The sequence below is a fragment of the Ranitomeya imitator genome, chromosome 2 (genome assembly GCF_032444005.1).
Source record: "Ranitomeya imitator isolate aRanImi1 chromosome 2, aRanImi1.pri, whole genome shotgun sequence".
NCBI lineage: Eukaryota > Metazoa > Chordata > Amphibia > Anura > Dendrobatidae > Ranitomeya > Ranitomeya imitator.
Genome location: NC_091283.1, coordinates 170239937 through 170252778, shown reverse-complemented (window position 1 = coordinate 170252778; position 12842 = coordinate 170239937). Strand labels below are relative to the sequence as shown.

General features: G+C 48.8%; 1 protein-coding gene across 7 annotated transcripts in view; it reads right to left on the bottom strand.

Annotated features, from left to right (window-relative positions):
• Positions 1–3300: 3300 nt before the first annotated feature.
• CCDC120 (coiled-coil domain containing 120) overlaps positions 3301–12842 on the bottom strand; it is a 28053-nt gene continuing 18511 nt past the window's right edge. For 6 of the 7 annotated variants that reach the window (XM_069747941.1, XM_069747948.1, XM_069747943.1 and 3 more), the window contains 9 exons: positions 12343–12415; positions 10824–10957; positions 10487–10603; positions 8505–8745; positions 8096–8146; positions 7856–8018; positions 7142–7243; positions 5914–6792; positions 3301–4259 (listed from right to left, as the gene is read on the bottom strand). In XM_069747941.1, coding sequence (XP_069604042.1) covers positions 4151–4259; positions 5914–6792; positions 7142–7243; positions 7856–8018; positions 8096–8146; positions 8505–8745; positions 10487–10603; positions 10824–10957; positions 12343–12415 — 1869 coding nt within the window. In that variant the 3' untranslated portion in view covers positions 3301–4150. The remainder of the gene's footprint in view (positions 4260–5913; positions 6793–7141; positions 7244–7855; positions 8019–8095; positions 8147–8504; positions 8746–10486; positions 10604–10823; positions 10958–12342; positions 12416–12842) is intronic. The other variant, XM_069747947.1, reaches the window with a different exon arrangement.

Here is a 12842-nt window from a genome sequence, read left to right as displayed (position 1 = left end):
CGGGTGGACAATACAATTACGGTTAAGGTGTTTTAGGATGAAATCACATCAGATCAACAGAGCCTTTACAGTGCCATATCCTAAAATTATTTTTTCCCCACATTTCTTTGATTTTCCAGTAGACTTTAGTTTCAAGATTTCTTTTAGCTAAAATGATGCAAATTAACCCGTCTCAGTGAAATGCAGCTCTGCAGTATAATACAGGATGTAACTCAGCCATCAGTACAGGATCAGTAATGTACACAGTGACTGCACCAGCAGATTAGTGAGTGCAGCTCTGGGGTATAATACAGGATGTAACTCAGGATCAGTACTGTAAGGTATGTACACAGTGACTGCACCAGCAGATTAGTGAGTGCAGCTCTGGGGTATAATACAGGATGTAACTCAGGATCAGTACTGTAAGGTATGTACACAGTGACTGCACCAGCAGATTAGTGAGTGCAGCTCTGGGGTATAATACAGGATGTAACTCAGGATCAGTACTGTAAGGTATGTACACAGTGACCACCAGAATAGTGAGTGCAGCTCTGGAGTAGAATACAGGATGTAACTCAGGATCAGTAATGTATGTACACAGTGACTGCACCAGCAGAATAGTGAGTGCAGCTCTGGAGTATAATACAGGATGTAACTCAGGATCAGTAATGTATGTACACATACCTCCCAACTTTTGAGGAAGAGAAAGAGGGACAAAGCTAGCGGCGCGCGCAGCGGCAAATTTTAAGCCACACCTCTGACCACACCCATTTCACAACTAGTCACGCCCCAACCACACCCATTTAGCACTTCTGATCTCAATGTTTCGTAAATAATAATAATTATATAAACAAAAAAATATGGCCACAGTGCTCCATACTGTATAATGGTCACACATGATGTTCCATACTGTATAATGGCCCCACATGATGCTCCATACTGTACAATAGCCCCAAATGATGCTGCTTACAGTGTACTGGCCCCACGTGATGCTCCATACTGTATAATGGCCACACATGATGCTCCATACTGTATAATGGCCACACATGATGCTGCGTACAGTGTACTGGCCCCACGTGATGGTCCACACTGTATAATGGCCACATTATGCTCCATACTGTATAATAGCCCCACATGATGCTTCGTACTGTATAATGGCCACACATAATGCTGCGTACTGTATAATGGCCACACATGATGCTGCGTACTGTATAATGGCCACACATGATGCTGCGTACTGTATAATGGCCACACATGATGTTCCGTACTGTATAATGGCCACACATGATGTTCCTTACTGTATAATGGCTCCACATGATGCTCCATACTGTAAAATGGCCACACAATGCTCCATACTGTATAATGGCCACATTATGCTCCATACTGTATAATGGCCCCACATGATGCTGCATACAGTATACTTGCCCCACGTGATACTTCATACAGTATAATGGCCCCACATGATGCTTTGTACACTATAATGGCCCCACACGATGCTGGGTACAGTATAATGGCCCCACACAATGCTGGGTACAGTATAATGGCCACAAATGGTTACCCCCATCATTGCCTTCTCCATCACTACACACACACCTTTCACCGCGCAGCAGCTGGCAGCTTCCACTCCCACGGCGCTGAATCGTGTCATCCAGCTGCCCCACTGACTGCTCACGTCGCTGCAGCTGTGATACGCCACTGATAAAGACCTCTCCGTGTCTCCTGTGCCAGTCAGTGTCAGAGCAAGGAGTAATATCTGCTCCGATCCGACTCAGCCAGCGTCTGCTCCGTACACCTCGTACACATGCGACTCTGCTCCGTAAACCTCGTACACACACGCCTCCACTCCGTACACCTCATACACACACGGCTCCACACCGTACACACAAGGCTCCGCTTCATACACCTCGTACACACACAACTGCGTTCCATACACCTTGCACATGCGTCTCCGCTCTGTACACCTCACACACGGCTCCAATCCGTACACCTCGTACACTCGGCTCCGCTCCATACACATTGCACACGCTGCTCCGCTCCGTATACCTTGCACACACACGGCTCCGCTCCGTACACACACGACTCTGCTCCATACACCTTTAACACTCTGCTCCGATCCGCACACCTCGTACACATGCTGCTGTACTCCGTACACCTCGTACACATGGCTCCGTACACCTCTTATACACACACACACACACAACTCCGCTCCGTACACCTTTCGCATGCTGCTCCAATCTGTAGACCTCGTACACACGCGGCTGTGCTCCGTACACCTCGTACACACATAGCTCCGCACCATACACGTCTTACACACACACACACGACTCTGCTCCATACACCTCGTACACACGCGGCTGTGCTCCGTACACCTCTTATACACACAACTCCGCTCCATACACCTTTCACACGCTGCTCTGATCCATACACCTCGTACACACACGGCATCCACACTGTAAACACCTCCTGACCTCACACATACGCTTACCCTCGTCCAGTGCCATGGCAACCAGCAGAGTCCTGTACACGGTGGTCCTCCCGATCATGTGACCCCTGACTCCTCCCATCCTGTGACCTCATCACAGGTCCTGTGCGCACAGAGCAGCCAATATGTGGTGCACTGCTCTGCGGGTGCAGGGACTCAGGGAGCTGACCGGGTGATATACACACCTCCCGACCAGTGCAGGACAACTAATGTCCGGCCCGGGATTGCGGAGCTGACTCTCAAAATCAGGACAGTCCCGCTGGATCCGGGACGGTTGGGAGGTATGTGTGCACAGTTACTGCATCAGCAGAATAGTGAGTGCAGCTCTGGGGTATAATACAGGATGTAACTCAGTATCAGTACAGGATCAGTAATGTAAAGTATGTACACTGACTGCACCAGCAGAATAGTGAGTGCAGCTCTGGAGAATAATACAGAATGTAACAGCCTTCAAAAGCAGCTACTATGAATTTATCTACCTCACGGAGTTGTGAGGAGCAGCTCTAAACAACAAGGCTGTGGAGTCGGTAAGCTAAACCTCCGACTCCTCAATTTCCCTGACTCCGACCCCACAGCGCTGACCACTACTCAGCATGTACATAAAGTAAGATCTTTAGATCAGGAACAGCACAGACATTTATAGGACATTTCATAACCTTCCAAAATTATTATGGAAGCACTTACAGCCCATCCTGCATCCAGTGTATCATTATTTAGGAGTGGGTCCATTGCATACTGACTCCACAGCTTCACTCCACCACGACTACATTAGCGCCTGGTGGGGGCCAACTGCTGAAACCTAAATGAGATCCTATATAAACCAAGAATGACAAATGCCATTTTATTTGTTTTTTAACCATTTATTGTTAAACTGTCCCAACCAATAACAAATTAAGGTCCCACCGACCCAATAAAATTTTCAGTTTGTACATATTGCACAGTGTTATCCAGTCACATCTCAGTGTTAGTAACAGTTAAAAGCAACCACGATATTACAAAGTCCGCAGATTTTTTTTTTTCTTGCCATAATTCCAATCAATCAGAGGCAGCGAGTCCAGCTCGGCCCCTGTCCATCCAAGGGGCAACCCCCCCAACCCGCCTAATAGTTCTCCAGTGTCTCTACTAACTAATAACATTCATTGAGAAGACAGCAATTTACAGTAAGGAGGGTCTCGGAGCGCTGACGTAGCAGTAGACCCCCGCCGAGCTCCGCTACATCCTCTTGAAGGTCACAGCTCCTAGCGAGGTAAGTGGCGGCATCATTAGAGTGTCCATAGGAATCATCTTCTCTCTTCACTACGGGAGACGGACATCAGCGAATGTACAGAACACATAATAACCGACCTGGACAAAGACCTTATACATAGAATACACCCCCGCCAGGGAGGAACTTCATTCTCCAGAGTGGTTACTTGGCCATAAAAAACAAAAACATATAGAGACGTGTCCCCTTTGCAGCAAATTAACCTCTGTCTGCCCAAATAGGTGCAAAATCGAGGGGGTACTTATTGCACTAGAGGTGACGAAGGAGATAAGAGCCTGTTGACCGACAGTTCCTACCGCGTCCTACTCCTTAGATGGTGGAGGAATACGGGCATCTCTTTCTTGGAAGATGGCTCTTCATTTGGTGGAGTAGGAGGCTCCGTACTGAAGAAATCAGTTGGGTCCATTATGGTTTGGGTTCCAGTGTCAGACTAAAGTTCCAGGCGGCGTGCCCTCCGCCGACCGCGGTCCTTGCGTCCGGGTGATCGCAGAGGACGGGTTGTACAAATCTTCATCAACGTACTCTGTAAAGTGTCTGGGGAAGTAGCCGGTGATAGATGGGGGGGAAAGTGAAGAAAGAAAGGGGTGTTTTTTGTAAACCGTAGGTGTGGCGTTTGTTTGAAATGAAGAGAAAAAAAAAAAAAAAAAATAAGAATATGAAAAAGTCGGATAAAAAAAGTTGTTGTACCATGGAGTCAGCGTAATATGCCAGTGTCATGGGGGGTTATGTAATGTGTAGGGTGGAGCAAGATGGATGTAGGGCAGAAAAAGAGGGGAAAGCAGAAACAAAGCATTAGAAATATACACAGCAGCTCACAATAACTAAGAAGAGAAAGTGTAGCCCCACATTGGGGAAGCTGAGCGACCACCAATAAATCTCTGAAGACCCCCAATATTGGAAGTATACTAGCACATGGTTCTGCTCGCAGGTCCCTGTATAGCCGGAGCACAAGGTGGAGCTACACTTTACAGGGTCGGTGTCCCAAAGCAAAAATGAAAAGAACAAAGAGGACAAAAAAAATATATAAATATTCAGATATAATGTTACTATAAAGATCAAGGTGTAAATCCCACCAAAGTGCTGATAGACACTGCTGGTAACGAGCAGCCCGAGAGAATATTCTCAGTCGCCAATTGTTTAAGCTCTTAAAACATTATCCAGATATTCTGGGTTCACATCATATGTCCATTCCCAAACCTCACTGTACAGTTTTCATAAAAATTAATCTACATAAAAAGGTCAGTTTGCATCTAAATACATTGCATTTCTGATGCAAAGTTATTATACTCCAGAGCTGCACTCACTATTCTGCAAGTTTCAGAGCGGATATCTCTCAGCCTTGTTCTGGTGATCAGCAGAATATTGATTGCAGCTCTGGATGTAACACAGTATAAGTAATGTAATGTATGTACTCAGTGACTGCACCAGCAGAGTAGTGAGTGCAGCTCTGGAGTATAATATAGATGCAACTCAGGATCAGTAATGTAATGTATGTACACAGTGACTGCACCAGCAGAATAGTGAGTGCAGCTCTGGAGTATAATACAGGATGTAACTCATGTTAGTACAGGATCAGTGCCGTGCACCAGCAGAATAGTGAGTGCAGCTCTGGAGTATGTAACTCAGGATCAGTGCAATACATGATATGTTTACAAACTGACCTATCGTTACATACAGATTACACCTATATAAAAACTGTACAATGCATTCAGAGATGGACTTACCAGTGCAGTTATTTTTATGCATACATGTTCTGTCTCTAAGGACGGTGCAGTTTTTACATACAGATCCTTCGGTATTGCAGCTTACGAGCGCTCAGCCATTGCAGACAGTCAGGCCCCTGTAGGATTTGCCCTGTGCAGAGGAGTCTGTCCCTCCAGAGAGATCAGAGCGCTGACACAGCAGTCTGCCTTACACCCACGTAACCCAGATAAACACTCAAATGAGTGCAAGCATGATGCCCGAAGCTGCAATACCGGAGGGCCCGATAGAAAGACTGGCATAACATTATATGTGAAACACGTTTGGTCTAAACAGATTAAAAAAAAAAAAAAAAAAAAAAAGAAGTGCAGAATATAATATTATAGAAGCTGTAGTGTAATAAAACTTTAGTGTGAAATCAGAGCCGGGCGGAGCAGAGAGGAGTCTGAGCGCGGCAGGAGGCGGCTGCTAGTAGAGAATCTCATACCTGCCATGCATTGGGGCCCCAGTGAAACTGATGGAGTGTGGAAGAGGGGATCCAGCCTGATAGTGTCCATCGTGGTAGCCGGGCCGATAGTATCTCGGATACTGCATGTGCGGGGGGATAGGGCCCCTTTGCACTCCAGCCGGGGCAGCTGAATTGCGAAGGTACCAGTCCCGAAGTCCCTCCAGGGCCAAAGCTTTATGCACATTCCTCTCCATAGCCTCAGGTGGCGGAGCACGCGGTTGGCTTCGAGATCGCGGACCCGGATGAGAAACCTGAGCCGCAGGGCGTTGTTGGAAGCCATCAGCGTGCCAAGGCTGCTGAAAGTGTGATGTATCAGTCAAATGGGGGCCACAAGACTTGTTGCGGGCAACATTCCTGCGCTGTTGAGTTTCAGCGCGGCTCCTCATGGCAGGACTTCCTGGATACCCGTCATAATAACCATCCCGACGCGAGTAATGGCTCGTGCCATCCGGATCTGCCCACCACGGAGCTTCGGGTTCTACCCACCAGTGACCATCCGGTTCCACCCACCCTCGCTGCTGCTGTTGCTGCTGTCGTTCCATGTAATAATCCAGCAAAATATCTTCATAAGGAAGCCGAGGATTGGCGTTAGGTGTCCGGGGATCAGGAGATCTTGCCCCCCGTTGCTGGTGATGCGAGGGCGCCATGCCAGGCTGCGGGCGCTCACTTAGAGCTTCAGAACTTTTGAAGGACGGTTTTCCCTGGGTCTCTGTAGGAGGTGGTCTCTCAATCAAAGCTTCCGAGCTGTTACTGCGACGGCTCCGTGTGGAATGGATGTTTGGGCGATCACTGGGGAAGCCCACCTGAGAGTCCTGACTCCCAGTCCACTGTCTCTGAGAAAGTCCTGAGCTGTCTGACCTGGAAGAAGGAGAAGTGATTGGCAGGAGAACGTGCCCCCCAAAAGAGCTGGAGTCATTAGTCAAAGCTGGAGGTACACATTAGGTAGCTGTGGCCTGACCCCTGGTACACATGCATACTCCGCTCATCCGAGTGTGCATGTGCTCTGAATGATCCAAGGGGAGCAAGCCGCTACCAAAAGCCTCTAATTACTTACTTTCCCAGAAAATCAGGCATGTTAAAATCCAACAGCCTGGTCCTCCCACCTCCCAAATATCTGATGTTAATCAGCCGGACTTGTCAAAACGTGTATGCTCAGCTGAATCCGTTCACCAAATGCCCTCCCTCACAAAAAAACCCATATACCCACCTTAGGGCAGAGCTGCTGCAGGCATTCCGGCTCAAAATGGGGGTGGCGGGGACACTTCGGCCCTCTAGACTGGACAGACTCCGAGGGAACGACCTAGTGGGACTACAGGTGATAAAAGCCTGCTATTAAATGTATAAGTATAACTAATCAGCCCCGTCCTCCTGCACACTACTCCCTCCCTCCGTCCTTCCGGCACCCGACATTGGATATTCAGGTGTTATTGGAGGGGGTCCAGAGCCTGGTGCCCCCCTAACAATCAACCCTGTAGCCCTTTCACTGCAGTAGCCAGCACAGCGCTGCTGTAATCCATGTGGCTCTGCCGGTTACTGCACTTCTGTCCTAGTCACATAACATGACTGTAGCTGAGCTGCAGTACCAAAAATAACCACATGAACATGGATGGCGCTTCATTGGTTAACATAATAAATTGGCAGCTAGAACCAACCAATTAGATCCAGAAAATAATTGTAACCCCCCCCCCCCTAGGCTACTTACCACAGTCTAAGGGCGGCTATTCAGGCCGTGCACCAACATGAAAGCCTTCATGACTACAGCATACAGTGCTAGACCGGACGGCGTTAACCCCAGGGCACATCTGGGCTGCACATGTAGCAGACCGGAGTGCCCTGATCAAAGCCGCTCTGCAGCCCCATAGCCTTTGATCCTTCTGTACCAATGACGGAGGTGGACGGCCCCGCTGTTGTCCTGCCTCACCTTGCCGCGCTCGCCATGGAGTTGCGCCGGTTGTGGACTTCACAGTACAGCTCTACAGGTGACGCTTTCCATCCGACTCTTCTCTCCGGACTGCTGGAGACAGCTCGGGAGTGTTCAGTCAATCGAGGAGGAGACGGTCGCATTGTGGAGGATAGGATGTCATCTTTAGGAGAACAGCAGAGTTACGCAGTGCCCCCCTAATGCTCTCATTAACCCATTAATAAATCATGATGGTCTCACCGTGGCTGGCACTCTCCGATAATGAGCTGCATTCGGATTGGTACGCTTCATCTGCAATAAACAAAACAAATATGTCATAGGATGGTAAAAAAAGCCAAGCGTGCCAGGGCGGCATACAAGCCAAGCGTGCCAGGGCAGCATACAAGCCAAGCGTGCCAGGGCGGCATACAAGCCAAGCGTGCCAGGGCGGCATACAAGCCAAGCGTGCCAGGGCGGCATACAAGCCAAGCGTGCCAGGGCGGCATACAAGCCAAGCGTGCCAGGGCGGCATACAAGCCAAGCGTGCCAGGGCGGCATACAAGCCAAGCGTGCCAGGGCGGCATACAAGCCAAGCCTGCCAGGGCAGCATACAAGCCAAGCCTGCCAGGGCAGCATACAAGCCAAGCCTGCCAGGGCAGCAATAACTCACCCAGCAGACTGTGCGGCACCCTGTGTGTGGGTCTCAAGCCCAGCTTTCTGCGCAGGTTGTTGCTCTGCTCCTCTAACTCCTGCAGTCTACGTAGTGCATCCAGATACACCAGCCTGCGCTTCCTGCGCTGCTCCAGCGTCAGCTCCGCGCTCTGCTCAGCTGCCAAGCTCAGCTTCCGGGCCGCCTCGGACATCTGCAGCTGCAGAGCAAAGTCCCTCTCCAAACGCTCAAGCTGGACCTCCTGCCGGCAGAAAGAATCTGGGTTACTCTAAGGTTAATATTCCCATAATATGTTAATGAGGCACAACATGTAAGGATGCAAAAGAAAAAAAAAAAAATCTAAATGAGTGTGGCCCTATGGAATGCTGGGAAATGTAGTCTCAACAGCTGGAATTCAGATCTTAATGTTTTTGGTGTCCTAACAATCAAAAAAAATATATGTGGAGGAGTACCAACAGCATGTTTGGGGACAAAAGGGTGTATCCTGTAGAATGTAAGCCCGCAAGGGCAGGGTCCTCGCCCCTCTGTATCAGTCTGTCATTGTTAGTTTGTTTACTGTATGTGATATTTCTAACTTGTATGTAACCCCTTCTCATGTACAGCACCATGGAATCAATGGTGCTATATAAATAAATAAATAAATAAATAATAATAATAATAATAATAATAATAATAATAATAATAATAATAATAATAATAATAATAATAATAATAATAATAATAATATGCTGCCCCATGGAGCATCCTGTTCATTCCCAGCAGGGATCGTTGTACACATGGTGATAGTTGTAATCCCACGAACTGCCAGTAGACGGCGCAGATGACTCTGCACGCCTCCATTATCTCCCATCATCTATAATTACTAGGGGTAATAGTGGGAAATTGCTTCCTAATTCTCAGATGCCTTAGAGGACAAACAACATCGTTATCAGAAACGAGCCCCAAGGTCGCACGCAGCGTTATCCACCAAGGACAGGCTGCACCTGACTGCACTGGACGCGAGCCATGTTCATTTGGATGCAGCCAGAGTCTGGGATCTCTGCTGGAAATGACGTCGGGCTCTCCAGTCACCAGGAACACAGACTCTTCATTATAGCAGAGCGATGATCCGAGTGGCAGTGATGTCCCAGTATCACCAACTGCTAGTGGCATTTACGGACCTAAAGGGTTGTGCACGACTGGTCCATCCCAGCGCAATCAGCTAAGGACCCCTCGAAGATAATAACAGTGGATACTCCCCTGCTGCTGTGGCTCCGTTCTAGTGGCGTAGGTGCCACTGTTCACGGAAAGTGATGTGACATTATTGTGCCACGTGCCAGCTGCAGTGTCAGCGGCTCATCAATATTTAGTCAGGGTGGACGAAATAGTAAAGGCTGCAACTGACAAATGGCCACTCAGGACATGTAGCCAGCACGTGACCAAAGCCATGTCACCCTCCAGGAACAGCAGCGCCAACATCGCTGGAACAAGCCAGAGCGGGACATCGGAACAGTGACGCATGTGCGCGACATTTAGCAGACCGGCGCGCGACATTTAGCTGACCGGCGCGGTGCAGTGCTTTTCAAGAAAGGTTGATATATTTCTCAACAAGATCATTGTGACCGATATATTCAACATTCATCTTTAAGGGGTTAAAGGGATATGCAGAAATCCTTCCACATTCATGACCTAGTCACAAGATAAGTTGACTGTAAAATTGCTGCAGGTCCAACCACTGGGACCCCCACCGATCATGACAAAGGAGGTCCCAAAGTCCCCTGTGTGACTGGGGAGGGAGTGGACATGTGGGATTTGTGCTCATCCTCTACAGGAGTGGTTGTCGCACACGCTCACTATGGCTCCATTCACAGACAGCGTTAAGCCCTGTTCTTGGGATCCATGGGGGTCTCAGCAGCCGGACCCCAGCAATCACACATTTACCAATCCTGTGGACAGGTGATATGTTTTTTATGAGACCACCTCTAAGTTGTCTGCATCGTCACCTCTGCTCTGGTTACAGTGGCGGCGCTCACTCGAAATGCTCTCTGCTTCCTTGTGATGACTGGGGGTCTCTCGCCATACTCCAAGGGGTACTCCGGGGGGACCTGCCCCGTCAGCTCCTGGGGGGGAAAACAGCAGTGCTGGGTGAGACGTTAGGACAGGACTGACTGCCCCCTTCATGGCTCAGGCAGCAGAAATCAGTAAAGCCTCATTGATTGCCACACCGAAGGGGGCTGGGATGAGAGCTGTGCGAGCAGGACTCCGCCACCACGCCGTGCCAGTCCGTACAGTCACCGGCATATGACGGGCATTTACAAGTAATGGAGCCGTCATACTCACCGCCTCCTGCAGACACAGCCTTCGCAGCTCATGGACCTTCTGACGCAGTGACTCCTGGAGATCTCGCTGTTTCTCTCCGAGGTCGGAGATCAATTGGGCTCTCTGCTTAGAGGAGGCATCAAACAGGGCCCCACCTGTAGAGAACATCTACACATCAGTGGATAACTGGAATCCCATCATTAAAACCACCAAACCGTTCATTAATAATACTGCCATGTAGTGCATAATGGCACAACAGTGCCCAAACAATGGCGTCCTCAAGTCTATGTGAATTCAGCACAGGAACCTTCTTGAGAGAGAGAGAGAGAGAGAAAAAAAAAAGTACCAATACCTGGTTTACAAACAACAGTATCACTGTGCTTGATTTGCAGCAAACTCGCCTGATCTTAACTCCATAGAGAATCTATGGAGTCAGGAGGAAGATGAGACACCAGACCCAACAATGCAGACGAGCTGAAAGCTGCTATCAAAGCAACCTGGGCTTCTATAACCCCTCAGCAGCGCCACAGGCTGATCGCCTCCATGCCACGCCGCATTGATGCATTAATTGATGCAAAAGGAGCCCGACGAAATATTGAGCGCATTTACTGAACATACATTTCAGTAGGCCAACATTTCGGATGTTAAAATCATTTTTCAAGCTGGTGTTATAAAGTATTCTAATTTACTGAGATAATGACTTTTGGGTTTTCGTTGGCTGTAAGCCATAATCATCAACATTAACAGAAATAAACACGTGAAATAGATCACTCTGTAATGACTATATAATATAGGAGTTTCACTTTTTGTATTGAAGAACTGAAATAAATTAACTTTTTGAGGATATTCTAATTTTGTGAGAAGCAGTTGTGTATAGTGCACTAATATTACCACCTAATCGCCCCCATATGCAAAGTCCTATACAGTGAGCAGTAATGTGCATGGGGGCCTCCAGACTCTCCCCCAACAGGTGACGTGGAAGATACAAGGATCGCCAGCCATCAATTGTGTATGGGGGACGTAACCGAGCCCAATTATCTGGGTTCTCCAGTCTATGCAGATTCGGGGGGTCTTAATATACGTGACCGTGCCCATCCCCATAATACACCCGTGTCGCTAAACCTGTGTGTGGGGCGGTAATCACATGTGTCCGTGTCTCACAGTGCAGACGAGACGGCACAGCAGCCAAGCAGCACAGCACGCCTGCGGTGTTGGGACGAGGTACATTGTCTGTATACACGGACAGACGATCTGGGGGTATCAGGCTTTAGGGTGGGCCACGTGCCCGTGAATCTAGTGCATATATGATGTCCCTGCAGTGACATCTTTGGGTGCACTACATTGCAGCAGTGATGCCCGGGACCCTTGCACTGTTTGGCGATTCTCCATATTCCCGCCATTTCAATCGCTGCCATATTGAACCAGATAGCACAGTTTTGTCTAGTGATACCACATTGAGGTCCGGCGGCCCCCAGAACATTAGATCAATGGCCTGATCAGCCAAGCAGGTGACCAGATACATAACCGTACGGTATTTTACCTGACGTGGAGATGCCACAAGGACCCTTCACCTCCATGTTCGCTCCGCAGCTCCTACCAGCGCCGAGAGAAGCCTATGGAGATAAGGGGACACCAAGCACATGATCAGCGACAACAAGTCATAGCACTGGACTCTGCAATGGCCCCTGGAGACCCTCCACCCCGCACCGTGCTCTCCACTGTAGGCATCAATGAGGGGGCTTCTGCCATGTCAATAAGGCCAATATGAATGCAAAAGGGAAAAGAAAGGAGATCGATGGGGGAAGGGAGGAAAAGTGTAGCTCCCCACCAATAAACTCCAGGAAGGTCCCGGCCTCCCCCTCCCTGCAGCGGACACCAAATGCCAGGAACTGAAGACCAACTCCAAGGACATCTGCTGCACAGATAAGGCACAGGACAGACACATGGGGAGGAGGGCATATTATACGCAAATCCAACTACATCACATTCACTAGTCAGATGTCTTTCCTAAAAGCCACACACAGATAAAAAGACTGTCCG